The following is a 20,780-nucleotide window of genomic DNA, read 5'->3' as shown; positions in this document are numbered from 1 at the left end:
TTTAGTATCCTAAACCTTTCCCCAAAGCAAAATTTTAGTGACAAAAATAAACAGTAAATAAAATGTCAATTAAATATTTAAGTTAATTAATTAATTAAACTGAAGGTGATATGTTCAACTGTAAAGCACATGTAAAATAAATCACTCACTATAAATTTTAATGTCAATGAAAACGTGAACCAGCACATTACAAGTTTCATTACCAGATCCTAATTACTGAAAAGTTGATAACCCACTATTATTAACAGAAACTTAACTAGCTTTTCTATATATCTCAACAAATATTTTTATCTTTACAAACCAAATTAACCAAGTCATTTTGGATTGATACAAGCAAAATCATAGGATTAAATATCACTGCCCTTTAAGATCTATAAAGCTATGAAAATGTAAGGAACAAAGCTTTTTTATGTAGCAATCGTCTGGAACATTTTATTGAAACATAGTATTTTAAAAAATACTGTGCTGACGCTTCCCCCTGAGAAATGCATATTAAATTTAATAGTAGTATTATTCTTAGAAGTCTTGTAAAAGTACTTACTTGCATGAAAATGTGCCTCCAAAAAACACAGAAAAATCATTGAGAAGATACTTCTTTTAAAACTACTGTTGTTTCAAACATTTTACTTACTATATGGGGGCAGTTATACTGTTCATTAAAAGAGAATTCAAATGTTCGGAAAAATAGCTAACAAAAAGTATAATAAGTTTAAAGATTAAATATGTAATAGTAAATTATGTTTACATCATGAAATTAGGACTAAATATCACTTATCCTCATGGTATCTAATATCATAACAAAATATTAGTTTGATACAAATATTCTAAGAGCTGGAGAGCAGTTTTTCCCTAGTAACTAGCTACACTGCTTATTATAGAGAGGTGACACAAAAGAGCAAAAATATATATATATTCAATTAATTCCTTCCTATATTTGTATGCAGTTTTATAACATTTTTAAACATTTTTTAAACATTGTATGCAGTTTTAAACATTTTTCTTTTCTCCCTACCAGCAATTTTTCCTTGCTAAAATCATCCCAACCACTACCCCTACTTTCTTTACACTGAATTCTGAGAAATAAGCTGTGGTTCAGAAACCTCAAATGATACTAAAAGATAACTGATAAGAAAAATAAGTACACTGAGAAACTCTCATGATGTAGATAAAAAGATCAGTATTATTTAAAAAACCTATTTAAGTAAACTTTTGTAGGCTTCCTAGAAAAACAACAGTATGGATGTAAAATTAGTATAGTGGTTCAAAACATATTTTAATGCATAAAAAAGAATGAATCGAGGCAGATTTCAATAAATATTTCATATAAACATAAAACTTTGATAGCTTATTCATTTTGAGATTCACTTCATTCAGCACTATCTGTAACTAAAAGGGAAGTCACATGACTTACACAATGAAAGAGAAAGAACAGTTTTCTTTCCTTTCTTACAGGAAGAAACAAAAGCTCGGTATTAGCTATCCAAGGCCAATGGGTGGGGCCTGCAAGCCAAAAGCTGTAATGGATTGAGGTTAATCTTAATGGGGGCCTACTTTAGTCTTCTGAAAGCATCAAAAATGTAAAAACTGCAACCAGTGCTTACAAAAAATAACAAGTATTTAAATGAAGTTAGATTTTAGAACTAGAAAATGCTACTAGGACATAATTCAGTTCAAAAGCAACGTTACTGCTTTTGTTGGGGTAAAATCACCTAACTATGATATCCTACACAGATACACACACCATCCCCCCACTGGCACACAGACACTTCACAAGCTTCTTGAATAAATAGTATCCAATGACCAGGGTGATGGGTGGTCCTGAGGTCCTGAACCAGAGCTGGAGCTGTATACTTTTAAAGGATGCTGCGATAAGAACAAAGTGTTTTGTGTTTGTTTAAACCTGGGTTTATATTTAAACTCTTTATACCATTATTGATACAATTCGTAAACTTGTGGTATAATTGATTCAGACAAGTTTTTAGTGTCAGCATAAATGTTGGAAATTAAGCACATCAAAACAAAATACTTTGTGGTTTTTTTATAGGCCCGATTCAAATTAACTAATTCAATTTACTTAAAGTGATCACTACATCTCAAAGATGTAAAATCTCAATCTGAGATATATTCATCACCAACAGGATTCTTTTACAATATTTATGAAATAACATATATTGAAATAAAATTGTACACATCAAACAAGCTGCAATGAAAAACTTGTAAAAATAGTGAAATTAACCCACATGGAGTCAGAATCAAGTACCAGCCATTTTTTTTATACTCCAGGCTTTATTATAAACATAATATAAAGAGTTTTGGGTTTTTTGTTTTGTTTTGTTTTGTTTTTCAGAGCAGAAAGGCAGGATTTACAAGTGGCCCAAGGAAAAGATAAGCAATGAATAGTTCTGACCTCAGCTTCTCTGGCTTGATCAAGTGGGTCTGCAACCTGAGCCAAAGGGCGCAAATTCCTCACCATTCAAATATCTTCAATGGTATGGGGGAAGAAACAGTGAAAGGGGCAAACATGCAAATCCAACTGTCCTTAGATTTAGTATTGAACTAAAAATTTTAATTAGAGAGCTAAAAATAAAATGAGATCAATACTGTGATTAAATTTCTGGTTCATAGTTTAATCAATCCTAAAAAGGGAAGCTGTTTTTCTTGGTAAAATTAAAGAAAGATTTGTTCATTTATCTTTTTAAACATAACATACTGAATTGTGTTAGGTATGTGTCTCTAATATCATTTAATCTATTTACAGGAGTTGTTAAAAAGAGGAATTAGTTTCCAAGCACAAGTGTCTCCATACTATAAGGAAAATCATGTATTATTAAAATCAAACCCTCAGAAAAAAGCAGACAGAATTCATTCCAAGCTTTAAAAGATATCAACAATATACTAAGCATTTAAGGGATACATATAATGAGTGTTATGAGCCTTCTGTTACAGACTCAACTAAGGATAAAAATAATTCATTTGAATGGAAAACTGTTAAAAATAACTTAGGCATTCTAATATCGGAAAAGATATAAGTAATGGCCTAGGGAATTGCTTGCAAAGTTTAAGAAATGATCATGAACAAACATGGCCAAAATAAACTTAATTTTAAATTTGACACAGTCTTTATATAATACAGCACAATAAAACTGAACAAAAATCTTCGTTATTATCAAATTAAACTTACAAGATTTTGAAATAGAGGCCAACTTTAAGATCGACAAAAGTAATAAATATAAGTGGGTTTTGATTTTTAAAAGTGGACTCATAACAAAAGGTTTAAGCAGCTGGTAAAAAATTAAGTATTTAAGTAAAAAATAAAATGATAGGATTCTAAGCACTGGTAATGATAGTTTCTATGCACAGAATCTGAAAACAATGTTAAAACTGATGAGAAATCACTATATTTAGCTCAAAATTTAAAAACTAACATTTTTAAAATTCATAGTTATCCCCAAACTAAATGTGTAGAGGTTATATAATTAGACTTTGTCAAAAGAAACTTAATAGTACATGGGAAAAATGTACTTTTATAACTGGTATGAAAAGAATGAGAATTGAAAATTTTTTATTAAAAAGTTTGCTAAAAGGAACAAAACAGAAATATATAGCAAACGAGAGAACAGAACTCTTAAATCTATCATAAAACATTTTACACTTAGTATGTGATCGATAAAAAGAAGTTGAATAAATGAAAAGGTAATACTTTTATACGAGAATAAGTCATCTTGTTGATTTACACCTCTAAGAATGTTTATACAAAAATTCATTTAAGACAGAAAGTCATTATATTTCCCAAAAGAAACATAAATATCAGTAAGATGAAATCTGCTGGGGCTGGTGCCGCTCAGTTGGTTGGAGTCATCCTTGTAAACTGAAAGGTCTTGGGTTTGATTCCAGGTGAGGGCATATGCCTAGGTTGCAGATTCAGTCTCCAACTAGGATGTCTATGGGAGGCAAATGAACAGTGTTTCTCTCTCTCTTTCTCTGTCCCCACCTTCCCTTCTCTCTAAAATCAGTAAGCATGACTTCTAGTGATGCAACAAACAAACAAACAAACAAACAAACAAACAAACTGAAATCCTCCCTTTAGGTACGCAGTGAGTTTATACTTGATGGAAAACACCATAAGAATAAATGAAATTAAGACTGAAGATTAGTGAAACCCATACTAATTAATCTCACTTTCACAAACACACAAACTACTCATGTAAAGATAATTTCCAAGCAGAAGTAACTAAAGAGAAACCAGCAAAACACATGAAAATAAATGTGAACTGGATTTGATAAAGGATACTAGATTGCAGCCTATATCTAACAAGATGTTCAAAGGAACCAGGTTAGTTAACCAGTAATATAACATACCAATAATCATATAGTAGAACTGAGCCTCTTCTCTTTAAAGGTGACTACAAATGGACACAAGGGAACTTTCTGGGATGATTTAATGTTCTATACCATGATTATGGTAATAGTTATACAATTTGTCAAACTCACCTAATTGAATACTTAAATTTTGTGAATTTTATCCTAATATATCTCAATATTATATCTTGATTATATATTGAGATATATCAATATATCTCAAGTAAATTGTATCTCAATAAAGCTAAGGCAAAAAATAAAATAAATGACATGGGCTTATTTACTACCTTTTAAAAATTCTGACAATGACTTTTTACATGATTAAAGTATTAGTAAAAATATAGTGCCCAAAATGAAATTAAAACTGAAACCTGGGCTTGTTATAATTTCAAAGTTATTTTTATGTATATTACATCAATTAATCCATACCCTAACCCTTAAATATAGGTAGGAAAGATATTATTGACAAAATTTTACCCATAAGCACAGTGAAATTCTGAGGAAGTGAACAGCCAATAGTAAGTAATCAAGCAAGCCCCAGAGCCAAACCCAAATTTGCATTTCCAATCTTTGTTTCCTTCACTCCACCACACTACTACTGCTTTGTAATAACTATGTACAACATACATGAGTGTGCCTTTACTATCTTCCACTCTGTGTTGAAGGCTTTATGTGTGTAATAACATCTAATCCTCATAATAACCCTCTACAATATGAAACATTTTTGTCCCTTCATACACAGCATACTGAGACACTGACAAAGTAACTTATTTCCCCTCCAGACATATAATAAACTAGGATTTGAATATTGATCTATTTGACCAGATCCTATGCCATTATATATTAGCTCACCAGGATTAATTAATTATTAATTCAGCAATAGACATTAAATTATCACAGCAGGTCTACTTAAAACAGTGTTTCCTTAACTTACACTGAAAAATGAACAAACTGGGTATGTACACCTGAATACACAGGTAAAATCTCATGGGACAGCAAACTATTAAAAATATCTATGTGACAAAAATATTTCTAAGCCTCATTTTATATTCTGATGCATTAAACAATATCAAATACCATACAATCATAATAAAAAGCTTTGTAGTTCACCGAAATAGAAATTAAGCTATTAATATTATACAACGTATTTTGCTCATTTCTAAGGAGAGCACATAAAAGATACCAATTAATTTTCTATGATGAATATATGCCATTGAAGATAACCATGATTTTATTGTGACAAAGACTAATTTCCATTTTAGTTCATTTATCCAACACACACTTGCTAGGCAGTTTGTATAATATCTTTACTCTTTACAACAAACTGAAAAGTGAGGTATGATTACTCCTATTTACAGCTGATTGTAGAAAGAAATTTAAGACTAAATCTATCAATTACTTATAAATCTTATTTTAGATGGCATTTCCAAATTACTTAGATATTGAGGGATGAAGTGGGGGAGAAATCATCAGATTATCTTCTATTTGTTGCTAGATAGAAGATAAGATTAATCATGATGTATTCTTTGGCAGCTCACTAAAAAGATCATTTCTAAATGTATCCCCCTGTTTTGCAATTTATTTTCTTGAATATATTATTGTTATCAACTCTTCTGATATTAGAAGATGTTACAATATAATCAAATTATTTTAGAGAAAAATAAAAATCTTTTAATTTTCTCATTAACAATGCTATAACCTATAGCAACAATATAATGAACAGGCTGAACTCCTAGTCACTTAAAACTTATTCAGAAATATTTCAAGGTATGAGGAATAGAATAACTAACTTATTTATTTCATATTTAACTCCATATCAAGTTTAAATTTCCAGTTTAATTAATTAGAAATATCACTTTATTTGTTTAGGTTATACCTTAGTTCAGAAATAAAAATACCCCATATTTTCAACTAGTAACTTTTATATCAATCACATAATCAAAAAAACTACTCAGTTAAAGTACATAAAACTATCCTCAATTTTACATAATTAATCAACAAGAATAATCCAATCACATTCATATAATAAGGGTTCCATGCTACACCAAAGTAACAAAATTTACAATGAAGGACACACTTTAATCTACCATATTGAGTGGAGGTTACAAAGTTTTTAACTCCTTATGAAACACAAGAACTCCGAAATGAGTCAAAGATACATCTTTAACCTTAGAGATGTTATGCTGAATTGCCTTCAGTTATTGTGAATGATCTAATAAGAATAAAAGAATACTGAAAAATAAAAAAGAGTAAAGTATTTAAGAGTTATATCAATAATCTGCAGGAGGAAGGAAGACTGTCTTAAATATGCACCCAATTCCCATTTCATGTTTAAATTGAGTGAGAATAACATCTTTTTAGAAGTACACAAAAAGGGGAAATAGACCAGCATTTGAAAATCAGACAGAAAGTATTCAATATCTTTTATAAAACAAAGTTGTATAAAACTTTTATTTAAATGCCTGTAAGTGTGGTTAAATTTAAGGTATTTGATTAGGGATTCTTCCAAATTGGTCAACTGGGCAAATATGAAAATTTGGTAGGTTTAAGAACTATTTTTAAAATATTAAAATGCATAATTTACTAACAAATAAGCTTTAACTATTACATGATTACATTTTAAAATTTCTAAGATTTTTCTTTGTTTAAATAATAATCACATCTATTGTGCATGTGAAAATGTTTTCATGCCTATGACAAAATTAGATATAGGTAATAAATTAGTGATGAGATACTATGAAAAATCCTTAAATATCAATATACTTAAATAAATCTTTAAATGTTTTCATAAATTATAATATTAAAACATTGATATGAACTTTATGATGTCAACTGAAATATGTATAATACTTAAAATTTTCATATATATTCACCCTCAAATATTTTCATATCTTATACTATCAATAAAATGCTTTAAATTGATCTCAGTTACAATAATCATTCTTACTTCTTCTATTTCCATTACTCTTTGAGATGTTTTCTAAGCAAAGTAATTAAAAAGAACATTAAAAATATAAAAATCTTTGTAATGTATACATTTGTAGCCTCCATAAAGATCAAACTACTAGTCAGAAATACAGAGCATAAAGAGAAAACATCAGTACTATAAAGGTAAATGAAGAATTCAAAACCAAATTAGTAAAAATATATTTAAGTCTATTGAGTAATGTAGCTAAATTACAATCATTATGAATTATTCTGTCTTTGAAATAAATTCTTACATAAATTGTGAAAAAAGTACTGTATGTTAAAAATCCAAGAATTCCAAATATAACCCAACAAGTGAAGAAATATGGCTATGCAAATAAGCTTAAGAGAAGGCAATAGGAAGAATGGATTCAATTCTTCCCCTAAACAAAATAAATTTCAAATGACCCTTTTGTCTTATGAGGTGAGATAATGACTGGAAATAAATGTTAAACTATATGTAAGAAAACCTTACAGGATAACAAATATCAACAGGTAGTTATTGGGGAATACTGCCCTTTTCCAGAAAAGACCTCATATTTAATTACCATGAAATTGATCTAAAATACCATCAAATACTTAAGCACTATTAAAAGCTTACAATATTTCAGAAAGTTGCCAGAGATCTTTCCAGGTCATTTAAACATGTAAGCCCACAATCTAACTATGAGTGCAATTTTTAAAAATTTATTAGTAACAGTAAACTGACAGGAATATTATTAGCACTTACAAATAGCTATATTCTAATTGATGAAATTACCTTAGTAGGAACCTAACCTAGACTTACAAATCTGTATTAACCATGTATACCTGTCCTGCAATTGAAACAACAAATCTTTTCTCATTGAATTCTTAGGTAAGAAATTCCTACAAATTTATCTTACTGACAAACTTAATCATCAAAATTGTCAAATATTAAATATTATAAGGATCACCTCAAAGACTGCACTGTGACAAAATTCACAAATTATATTTCTGATAAGTTTGCAAAAGTAAAATGTTCATTATTGAACACTATCAATGTTTCAGAATATATAGATATATTCATTAATAGTCCATATAAATAAGATCATTTAAATCACAAGTTAACATTAGAAAGTCAAATGAGACTATTATTTTAAACCACCAGTGGTCATACACTATCTTCAAAGAGCAGAATCTCACTGCATTTACCAAACAGTCTAGGGATAGGTAAAGTACAGCACCTAAGTCATGTGTTTCTTTCTGATGAGCTGGTGATATTAGAAAAACTAGAAGTTTGATGTTATTATTGCCAACGAATTTTAAATAGTTTCATATAACAATATATAAATCTACTTTAAAAAATACATATAAATTTCTATCAGCTGAACTGTTTTTGAGGTACAGTTCTTTGCAGTCAATATTTTCAAAAGAAAAAGTACATTCTGGGTGACTTGGCATTAACTTTTAAATGTTATTTTTAAGAAACTAAAATAATTTATTTTTATTTACCAACTATATACTATGAAAAACATGTTTCTGAATACTTAAAAAAATCCAATGACACATATATTTCTGAACACTCAGAAAACACCTGTGTTATATATTTAAAATAATGGGTAGATATGTTCTCTCAGGAGAACATATGAAATTCCTAAATAGCCATGCCTATTTTTCATAACAAAAGAGTGTACACACATAATGGAGGGAAAATCTAATTTATAATTATTCATAAAACCTAGTATGCTTTAAAAAATGCTCATACAGTAAAAATGGTACCAAAAATAATTAAGAACATTTAAAAGGCATTTATAAAATTGTCCTGAGTTGCAACCTGATTGTATAAGCAAAAGGGATGCTCACATGATACCTATACACATCTTATGACCGTCTGACTTGTAGTTGCTGGGCTAAAATTAGTAGGATTCCTGCCTTCCAAACAGTCATTCATATAATTTATATGCAATTTATCTCAAGCCCCAACATAAGAAAAAATCAGGTATCACAGTCAAGAAGCAAAAAAAATAAATAAATAAAGCAAGTGATAATACCTAAGTGATTTTTCCCTAAAAAAAGACAGATATGTTGAAAAAAACAAATACGAAACCCCCTAAAAATCACTTTCTAATTTTAAAGTTAAAGATTACCACTGTCTTTTTTACATCACAAAAATACTAATACTTAAGTTTTATTGACTTTTTACATACTTCTTCCTAAGAATGTATCTAGGAAGAATACAAATACACATATTTAAAGAGCATTTTTATCACATGTCATTTTAACATTGTTCTTTAGTAAACACATAATGTGTAACAGAAGATTAAAGCAAGTCTTAATCAATTATACACTAGAAACTGCTATCTATAAAACTTTTTCAGCAGCATAATTTCTGAATTTAGTAGATATAGGAATGATCAACATATAAGCATTATACAGCTTAAATTTGGATGTCTTGTGGTTTTAAACAGAGTAACAAGATGTCTAAAATTTGAATATATTAAGGGTAAAATAGAAAACAAAATTATAACAAGGTGTGATCAAAGGAGAAAAGAGCTATTTTTTTCATTCATCTATAAAACAAATTTATGAGATCGTAAAGGACAATTTAACAACCTAAAGAAGGTTCAAAGTGGGGAAAGCCAGAGCCTGACAGAACTGAATCTGTCAATGATTTCAGTCATTCAGTCTAGGGAGAAAAAAAGCAGAAAATGTGGCTTCATTTTGCAATATAAAGTAGGAGGCATAAAATTCAGTAGCCTGTCTGCTGATGTCTAGTTACATATTTAAACTGTTTCAATTCACAGATTATGCTGATCCTTCCACATATAAACAGCCAATAATGATGGCCAGGCCTTTAGGAAAGGAAAACACACACCACACAGCAAGGTCAGGAAGCTACCAAGCACCACAGGACAACAGATCAAAACAGAATGGTTTCATATGTTTCTATTGTTTATATAGTTAATTTGGAGATGATATTCCTTGGGGGAAAAGGAGATTGTAAATATTACCAGGAACATGAAACATAGTATCAAATACAATACATAATTTTCATGCAGACTACGTATTTCCTGTATGTATCCAGGTCTGTCAACCAGCAGTATTGATAGCCATTCAGTTCTTTTTAACTTAGATGTCAGGACAAAGTAAACCCCTTTACTCTTAAATCCCTTTACTTCTGTCTCAGAGTTAATTACAGACAATTTATAGTTCTTTAACTTCTTTGATGAAAAGATCAAACTTGCAAACTCTAAATATCTTTTTTTACTATAAAGAGATCAAGCAATAGAGAGGAGTGGATTAAAAGGGGATGAGGTATTAATTTATTTCTGTGTAAAATTTTAAAAATGAGAACCAATAACATTCTGTTTGGTATTAAGCATCTTAAAAAATTACAACACACTATAAGCAATGGTGGAAATTTACCCCCAAGTAGCAGACTAGCACATTTTAAACACACAAGCTAGAGCCGCCTCTGGCCACATGTTTTTTTGAGTTCAGTCTCTTAAAGAGACAGTATTCTTGGACGTATGCCCTACATGACGCACATTTCTAAAATGTTTGATTACTAAGCATCCACTCTTGCATTTCTTCAAATCCATACTCGGCCAACAGTGTTCTGCTTTATTTTACTGTAAAATCAAATTATTTTGACTTAAATCTACAAATGACTCCCGGGCCCGCAGAGATGAAATAACAGGGAAAGTTACTGACTACTGACTAGAGGTGTCTAAAACACAGGAACCTACAGATTTAACAGCAACCGTGTGTTGAGTTTTTTTTTTTTTTTAAACTAAAACGATCACTGTTTCTTCATTCATCTACTGATTCACTAGGCGTCAGTGACAGAATACATTGTAACCGATAACACCGGAAGCTATACCACTGCAATTTCGCTGTGGAATGAAGGGAGGGAACTTGCTATACCGTCAACCATCACCAAAGCAGTAAAATTTCAAAGATTTAATTTTCTCTTTAAGAAAAATACCCAGGAAGGGGCCCACCCACATACCCTAAAAACTGTATTAACTCGAGACTGTAAGAAAGATTTCTGTCTTTCAATATACCTAAGGGCACATTATTATACAGCCATTGACAAAACTACTGATGAACTCCTCCATGTGGAAAAAAGTGAAGAGGGTGGAAAAGTTTGGCTTACTTGGTGTACGAATACATCGACTGGAATATCCAAGGGACTTCCCTCTCGGTTTATCATGGAGATGAATCCAAATCCCATTCGCACATTGAACCACTTACAGTGGCCAGTTCCATGCAAAACCTGGGATTCCTCCTCTGCCTGCTCCGGCAGCTTCCCGGGCTCTTCTCCACCACCTTTGCTTGCCCCGCCTGAGGAGAACGGGACAAAAAAAAAAGTCAGTCTGTATTGCCATACAGTTCATGGAAAGAGGGGGTAAAAACTGCTTGAGAGCTCAGGGAGTGGGGGTGGGGAAGTCGGGGAGAGAAGGAAATACTAAAACGCGATTAAATGGTTGAGTCCTTTTCTTCTACAGAAAATATTTAATGGAAAGGGTTAAAAGGAAAGGGGGGAGGGGGAGCCACACTGTTCTATCGATCACATCCACTTCCACGGTTCCGTACACACGTGTACTTTTTCATTTAACTCCATATTTTCACTCGCACATTACAGTACAGCATGAGATACTTTACTTGCATATTGCTGATTTAACACTGATCCCATTTACATAGAGAATTTTTCCTCAAAACTCTTCTCTCTGGCAGGCACGAGGAGGAAAGAAATTGCGAAGGTTAGAACTACTTTAACGCACATGCCGCAGCGAACCCAGGGTTGTCTGCGCTGTGCGTTCCCCTCCCCCATAACTTTAGATTAAAGTTGGGATGGGGGAGGGGGCAGGTGTATAAAAGTTTTCTTGGCTCTCTAACTGAAACTGCGCTTAATCACACTCAAACAATTCAAACAATAGCCCCCTGAAAGCTTTTCAAGTTGTGAATCAGTGTGGGCGGTACAAAACATTTTTGGAGATCTGTAACAATAGGTTGCCGAAAGCCCCCTTGTGCGATGGGGGGTGCGGGTAATGCCCAGTATTGGGGTAAAACCGGGAAGGGGGGACAGGCAAAGAAGGATGGGAGAGGGGGAGGGGGAAGAGAAAGGAAGAGAGAAAATCACAGTAAAACAATAGAAAAGAAAATTAACCTTCGGCCATGTTGCCCCACGGGCTGTCTGCTCCAAACTCGTGAGATGAAAACTTTCCCTTTGCAACGGAGTGATCTTCTGCATCAATCTAACATCTTGATTTTGTGCGATCACAAATTTAGCTCGCATGGTCTAATGTGCTTTCCCTCTTTTGATTTTTTTCTCTTCTCTCTCCAGTTTCTGGCTCCCTGAGCACACGTGACTTTGTCAATTACATGCTTTCTTGCTACTAATTTCACCTCGGATCCTTAAGGGGCCGGCAAGAGGAAGAGATAACCAATCGCCATTTCATCTATGCTGACATCAAAATAATTTATGAATGAACACGAAAAACTCAAACATGTTATCTTAAAGACAATTTGGGACGCTTCTTTACGATAAATCAGAATGCTGACTTTGTGCTTTTACTTAAACACAATGGAGGGTTCTTGTGAATCGTTTAGAAAAACGGCACAGTCATATATGTGCACACGCGTGCCTTACACACAAGCCAGTCCACATAATCTCATTTAGGAGAAAAAGCCATTTAAATAAAGCAACTGAGGTTACGGCTTTTTTCCCGTAAGAATTCATCTACTCAATACCAATAAACCTGCTTTGGACGCAAATCTCGTATTTATTCAGTTTTAAAAGGAAAATACATAATTTACAAAAGATCTAATTAAATCTAATGAAATCCCCATGAAAGTTTAGATAATGATGTTATACACCTACAATAAGACAAAAGCACACAATTACCTGATTCTACCCTAAAATTTTTCAAATGTAAAATAAATCCTACTGAAAAAATCTCTACCACCTTCGTGTAGTCAAATCATATTTAGGATTATAATTTCGGAACATTTTGGAAGAGGTTGGTAAGAAATCGTACTTCACAGGTTTCTCCACCACCTCTTTTCCGGGGGAGGAGATGTGATTAATGACTTCCTAAATAACAGCCCAGTTTTTCAGCCTAACATAGAGTGAACCTCAATCAGTGGCGATTGTTCCCCAAGAGCAAGACAACGTAGGGCAGGGAGGGGGAGGGGTACGCCGGGCAGGGGAGGTGAAGAGGAGCCGCCAGCAGAGGCGGCTGCAGAGCCAGAGAAAGAGGTGGGGGAGAAAAAGCAGGCGCTGGTGGGGGGAGGGGCGAAGAAAGAGAGGCAAGTGGGAGGAAAAAAGGTAAATTTATATAATGTTGACTGGACCCCTACATTTTAAAAGTCAACTACCAGTGGGTAGAAAAGTAGAATAAACGAAAATTTAATAACGGATTAGGCTCCTACCGCCGTCCCTGGCCCACCCTGTTTTAAAATGCTTTCCCTTTACCTTTCAGATCAGTTCAAATGATTGCAGACTACTAGATAGAGACACCAATATCACCACCCTCATCGAATACTACACTAAATGTTATATAGATCAACTAGAAATGCCTTAGTTCCTTTAAAAAACATAACCAGTTTTTGAAACACTTAAACGCACCACCACTTTCCCCCACCCCACCCCCATTTTCTTAAACAAGCAGTTTACTGGGAAACTGTACAGATACCACTTCCCTTAGGCACGGCTACCGAGTTGAGTGAACCCTCCCCCACCAAACCGGCAATCCCCTCCGGTGTCTCCAAACAGGTCCACACTAACTCTTAGCACTCCTAACACTTGCACACAAACTAAATTGTAGGGATCTTGAATTCAAGAGCTTTTGAATATCCACATACAGCACCTATGTATACCTCCTCCCCATGCTAAACAACTAAATATAAATTTATACTACTTGGTTCAGATCTGAAATAAGTGAATGTAGGTAAGTGTGTGCTACTTTCAGATGCTTGTGGTAAAAGGCTTCAAACAAGATTGATGAATTTAGAAAATTTTTTGTCTATTTTGTTGTTTCTCAGGAAAGGGGGCAAAGTTTTCTCATTTACTTTAGAGGGAATAAGCATGGTAGAAAAGAAAAACTGTGAAAACCAAAATGATTTAGAAAGAGTACCAAAAGCTCAAACCTCTCAAAAAATTACTTGCTAACAAAATATTTACTAGGCATTATTTTAACAGAAATCAACTGATTACACTGACCTATAATGAAGTAACTTTAACAATGGCACTTCATGTTAAACTTCTCACAGAATACAAAGTAAAAAATACTAAAATAAGTTATGTGGCTTCTTAAAATATTTTAAATGAAAGAATTACTTTAAACATCAACATCTGGTTAACAGAGAAATAATCTAGGAAAGTATTCATGTAAATTGAAGGAGAAAGCTGTTATTTATGTAAAACTGTCATAAAATGCAGACCAGTAGTTTAATTTTGTCAGTGACACACATTTATAGTAAATGATATTATCTGCAAGTTTGTTTTAATTACAAAAATGTTTAATAAAATCAAAAACAATATATAGATGGATTCTGAATCCTTGTTTACTGTTACATTTTATGAAATTCAAACCTGTAACACCGATTAAAACTGTGAAATGCCATAACTGAACTGCATAAAATGGTGTGGTTCAGTCTTGCCTCCAGTATTAGTGGAATTAAGGTAAGGTTCACTGGACTGGTCACTGGTGTCAGAGGTTATCGACTCATTCATTTCCTGAGGGGGACATCAGCCTTTCAAGTTGTGTAGAAGGCTTTTTCTAACCGGGAACTCTGAGAAATCCTCTAACATTCATTCACAAAGAATTTAAAGCAACTGCATTTACATACCTGGGGGGAGGTGAAAGAACTGGGGAGAGAAGGGAAAAGAGGGAAGAGGAGGGAAGAAAGTTGAGGAAAAAAGTGAGGGAAGCAGACAGGAGAAACAAAATATCACAATTTCAGGGATACGACACTGTCTTTTACATAGGTTCATCTTTTTTGTCCTCCAATCCCCACCTTTTGAGTCTAAAACCCTTTTATAAAACTGAACATAATCTCTTTAAGCTCAGAGTGCTTCTTTCACATAAAATGGCCCTATGAATCTCCTAGAATGCTTTCCAATTTGTCACCTTCCCGAAGTCTCCTGGTTTTAATTTTTTTCTCATTTCCTACTTGTTTTTAGTGCCAGAAGACCTGTGCTTGACTCAAAACGCATGTTTTATACTTGTGAAAGCCAAATATTTCAGTAGGTTAATTTATCATAGTTCTTTCAAAATATCTATAAAATGACTTCAAGTAGCTACAAAGATCATTAACGCACTGGGGATAAAAATCAAGGAAATAACCGATCATATATGCCCACTGGTTATCACAATCTAAGGCTTCTCCATGAAAAAAAGCAAAGTGCACGCACTCTCAGCCGATTTTGTTTTTAATCCCAACAGTACAATGCAAGGAGCCAAAAGAAATGCCAGAGCCCACCGTCCTTGTTTTTCTATAAGCAATGAGTGACTTCTATCAAAGCAGAAACAATGCTTTGGTTCTTCCTAAAACTAGGAGGAGGGGCTGTGCCACTGCAGCGAGCGACTCCACCCGGGTTCTCCTCCTGGCAAATGAGGCCGGGGTCTGCAGCCCCAGCGCTGCCTTCTCAGCCCTGTAGTTTCACGCACAGTCCGAGCCCCGAGGTCGCCAAGACCCCCAGCCAGCGGCTCTCCCCTTTCCCTCCACCTCCGGCCCGGCACTTCCTCTCCCTTCTCGTCACCTTTCCCTTATTCAGCACATCACCACCTCCTCTCTACAAGTGGAGCCATTCCTAAGGCGGCTAATGATTTCTCACTAATTAACGGATTTTTACGTTTGTCCTCCCTACCACTCCCACCCCAGAAAACCAAACAAAGGAAAAAACCCTTTCCTTCACCACTACGGAAGACAACACTTGGCGCGGTCTACCTGCGTCTCCAGACATAACATTTATAATTTGATCTCTTCATCTATGAGATGTCAAGAGTCTCGGAAATCTAAGAGAAGTGAAGTCAAGGGGGAAGGAATTGGGAGAACTACCAACTGGAAAAAATGACCACTACCCCCTTCCCCCCACCAGGCCTCGCCTAAAATGGAGAGGTCTTCAGACTGCTGGCGCCGGTACTTTAGGGCAGCCACGAAAACATCGCTGTGCGCCTTCGGAGGGTCAGAGAAAGCACTCCTCCGGGAAGGGGGTGGGGTGGGGGGCGGCTGGAGATGATTTTAGGGAACCCACTTTGGCCTCCCCAATGAGGTTTCCAACCCAAAAGCGGCACCTCGGGCAAACTGTTCCCGATCCCTCCCACTGCGGTTTCAGCAAACTACTTGGCAAATAACTTGCTTGAAATTCTTACAATACGGAATCCCATGAAAGGAGTACTCTGCTGGGTGCCTTGGTCTTATAATAAAGGCACTTGAGAATACGGAGACATTTTGTTTTTGTTTTAAAAAAGCAAAATTCCGTTCTCATTTAATTTCCTTATCTAGAAACAAAATGCTTTGGATTAACCCAATTGTTCCAATTTGAGAAACTTTACACCGCTTGTAAATCTCTGTAAATTTTTTCCTTAAATATCTTAACACATTTCCCCAGGTTTAATTAAATTATGAAAACACAAGAACTTATTAGCATATATTTTACATTTTACAAATTGCTTTCATACTTAAAAAAAGAACAAAGATTTGCAAACATTTCCTTTTTTTGGATCAGTTATGTTTCAGCAAAGTATTTAGAGCAACAAAAATTAAATCAGAAGAAAGACATTTTAAAAGCATCATTTTATAGAAAGTTTCTTCAAAAAACTGAAATAACAATCCTGTTTTATTACCATACTCCCCCAGTTAAAAGGAAAAATAAAAATTTTTATTTTAATTCCCAAATATTTTCTGAACTGTGTTTAACAAATACTTCCTTAAATGATTTTAATCAGAACAGAAATGGGTTAAAAAATCATTTTCTCACAAGCACTACATTACTTTGCCCCAAATTGCACAAAACTTCATTTTATTTGAAAAATGAGTATTTTTCACCTGCATGAGTCAAATATGTATGCTTCATAATTTGAAGATCTTTTTGTAGTAAATATTAAATCTATAGAAATAATACTATATAGTATAAACATGTAATTCCCCTCCAAAGCAATGATAGCTGGTTCTTTATAACTTAATCTCATCAAAAGAAATCTTAATAACTTAATCTCATCAAAATGAAATAAGTATGGGCTGTTTCCGACGTATTTATTTTAGTATTTTCACTTTGGATTTATTTGGGAGAAGGGGGCAGGTGGATGGAAAATGGAAAGAAAAAGAACAGTGGGGGAGTAAAAGATGAGGGAAGTGGAAAGAAATCTTCAGGCTTTAAAGATGCCTGTGTGAGAAGCAAATCTGTGGAGAAAGAGCATCCAGCTAGAAACTAGAAGCCAGAGTTCTAGCCCCACTTGCTGACTTTATTAATCACTAAGCTTCTCTGGGCCACAGTTACCTCATCTGCAAAGGAGGAGACTGGACCAGCTGAAGTCCAAATATTTCATCTTAAATGTAATCCCTGGAAATAACCTTTCTTTTTGGTGAAAGTGGAACCTCTCCTGAACAACCCCTTTTTACTCACAAGGAAACACAGACATGAAACTTTATTACAGTCACTTAACACATTGGTGTTAACATTATTTCCCAACAGAAAAGAAAAAGGTATCTGGACTGTCTCCAGTTTGTCCCCACAAAAAAGCCACAAACAGTAATCAGAAACTAGTTAGTAAATTAAAATATTGTAGCATCTTTTCAGTATCTTCTTTTTCATGATACTCATTAGAGCATCATCTCCATGTTAAAGGATTCACTAGAATCCTTCTAGAAAAAAAGGAAAGTGAAATGGCAATGCCTATCAACAGTTTCCTCATTCAACTTTTTGATCCCTATTATTTTCATGTTGCTATCTATAATCCTGAATTTGATAAGTTTAATGACAGAATAACATCTTTTTACTTGCATTTAATGTTCATAAACCCTGTCCTATCACAGCTTTTAAATGCTTTCATAGTAGTATCAGTTAAGACTAGAGCCAAAGTATTAAATTCATCAAAGTATAAGCCAGAGTATTACATTATCAAATAAAACTGTTACTGACAATAGTGTTGTAAGTTTTAAGTGAATGTCGGTAACTTAAGAAAATACTTATCAAAAATCTAGGTTTTATAGTACATCTACATAAAGGAAAATACATATACTAGGTTTAAAATGTTAAAAGTTCAAATGACTCATTTTTGTAGTATAATGAACAAACATGATACAAGTTCATGAAAATCCAAATAAATGGAGCTTCTTTAAAGTAGCAAAATTCCCTAATTCTCTGAAAAATGTCTAATACATTGTGATATTCATGTTATGATAAATTATTTGAAAATAGCACCAAGTCTCTATTTTTAAATTAATTCAACCTATATTTGTGAGTGCCTATTTTGCTATGGGTATTTAAAAACGGAACAAACTACAAATACTCTTCATTCAGCTACATAAACATGTAAATATCTATCAATTTTCCCTGAGTTATAGAAAAAAGAATCACAAAACCCAATACTACTAAAATCAAGAGGAAAAAGGGTTAATTAGAAGATTTCATCTATGTATTCAGGTGGGAGCAACAGTTTATAGACAGGATGATCTAGAATCCAATAGGATACGGTACCCATCTAGCCAAAGTGAATTCCTGAAAGTTGCCAAATTTCCTCATATACCTTTAGAGATCTTTTCAAATGTTCATCAAGTAAAATATTTAATTTATAAAAAAAAAAAGACTAACCTGGGGCTGATGAAACCTGGTTGAATGACCTCATCATCTTCTGAAGAACCTAGAACCAGAAAGTTCAAGTTAGTACTACATTAATAGCCTTTTTAATTACCTCTTCTTCAGCTTAGTGGATCATTAGAAAGCAATAAAATGCCCAGGTTTTGACTCTGTGAAGTCAAATTTAAGACTCACCTAGCAAAATTAGATAACCAATTGCCATAAACTTGCCTTTCATTCCTATTAAAGGACACTGATTTAAAAAAGCCTTTTAAACAAAATCATTAAGATGTAGTCAAAGATCCTGATTTCAAGAACAATGAAATTAAATTAAAAAACCACTTATTGCACTGTAATTCAATAATTCCATTCTATTTTAAAAACACAATTAAGAATCAAGCTAATCCACAATATTGTGCTTCTTGATGAACTTACCTAACTATTCTCTTCAAATATATTTTAAAAGATAAATCATGAGAATCTAATTGTGGTACCTACACCATTGATACTAGAGCTCTCTGTTACATTCATATACTCTTTGCAAAAATAAAAATTTACTTTAATGGTAATTCATTTAACCATTAAGTATATTTAATTAAAGGTTCTTATTATGTATTAACCCTGATTTTTAAAAGGAAAAACAGTTCTTGTTTACAACACGAGTAAGCACTGACTTTTCTAAAAGATCTGCTGGCAGATGTCACAACACAATAAAACTTGTAATGAAGAGGTCACCCAGTAGTGAAGTATAGCAATTGGAAGAGAAACTGCCAGTGGCCACTGGATTATCATTTTTATCTTTAGGTAAGAGTTATTAAGGACTGGAAAATAATTTGTTTGAACACACATCCAGTTACCTACTACCACCCAGGGTTACCTTTGTTCCTTAACTAAGTTTTATATCTACTATATCAACTCACACAAAATAAGCCATTATGTGCAAATTCTTTAGGTTGCAATCTAATTTTCTTTTCAAAACTAAACAGATGGTTTTCCAAGTGCAGAGTTCTAATGAATGTTGACCCAAGATTCTTCTTATAAAGGATGACAGTCCCATTGAGTAACATTTGAAGACTAGAGGAAGAATGTGAACAAAGGGTATGTGAAACTCTGTACATTAAATCCTCCAGTTATCCTGCACTGACCACTAAAAGATAGAAGATGACAGATCCTAATGTTACCAAAATTCACTATTAAAACTTATTAAATAGAGCTTTCCTTTACAGTAAGACTACATTGTTTTATTTTGCACATTTGCTTTTGTTAGGCATTACACATAATTTCAGCAAAACCCTAGCCCATTTTTGTGTTCTAATAGCCCACAGCCCATGCTTAATCTTCTCTGCTTATATTTACAAAAAAGTTCAAACCAACATATTCTAAAGATGTAGAAAAAAAAAGGAATGAGGGAGGTAAATGCTATATAAAATATTTACAATATTAAATATTCATATGCTCAATATAGGTGACTATTTGAAATAACAATAAGGAATTAAAATTATTCCTTAAATACATGAATAATCAAAAACAGCTATTTATAATTTTATACACAGGTATATTTATTTAATACTATATTTGGGGGTAAATATTAAAAACTAATTAAAGTTGTGATATCCTAGAATATACTTCTCTGATCCTTCACTAGAATAATCTCTGTTCATCATTTAAATCTCCACTTTGATCT

At 33.2% G+C, this 20,780-nt stretch overlaps 1 protein-coding gene across 2 annotated transcripts in view; it reads right to left on the bottom strand.

Moving 5' to 3' along the window:
- LIN28B (lin-28 homolog B) overlaps nt 1-20,780 on the bottom strand; it is a 111,703-nt gene that overhangs the window by 84,243 nt on the left and 6,680 nt on the right. Inside the window, exons 2-3 of one of the 2 annotated variants that reach the window (XM_045844179.1) lie at nt 19,112-19,160; nt 11,447-11,634 (exon numbers count right to left, since the gene is read on the bottom strand). In XM_045844179.1, coding sequence (XP_045700135.1) covers nt 11,447-11,634; nt 19,112-19,148 — 225 coding nt within the window. In that variant the 5' untranslated portion in view covers nt 19,149-19,160. Of the gene's footprint in view, nt 1-11,446; nt 11,635-11,955; nt 11,987-19,111; nt 19,161-20,780 lie in introns of those variants that run through there. The other variant, XM_045844180.1, reaches the window with a different exon arrangement.

The sequence above is a fragment of the Phyllostomus hastatus genome, unplaced genomic scaffold (genome assembly GCF_019186645.2).
Source record: "Phyllostomus hastatus isolate PE091 unplaced genomic scaffold, TTU_PhHast_1.1 phas_contig_40, whole genome shotgun sequence".
Lineage (NCBI taxonomy): Eukaryota > Metazoa > Chordata > Mammalia > Chiroptera > Phyllostomidae > Phyllostomus > Phyllostomus hastatus.
This window is presented reverse-complemented; position numbering and strand designations above follow the sequence as displayed.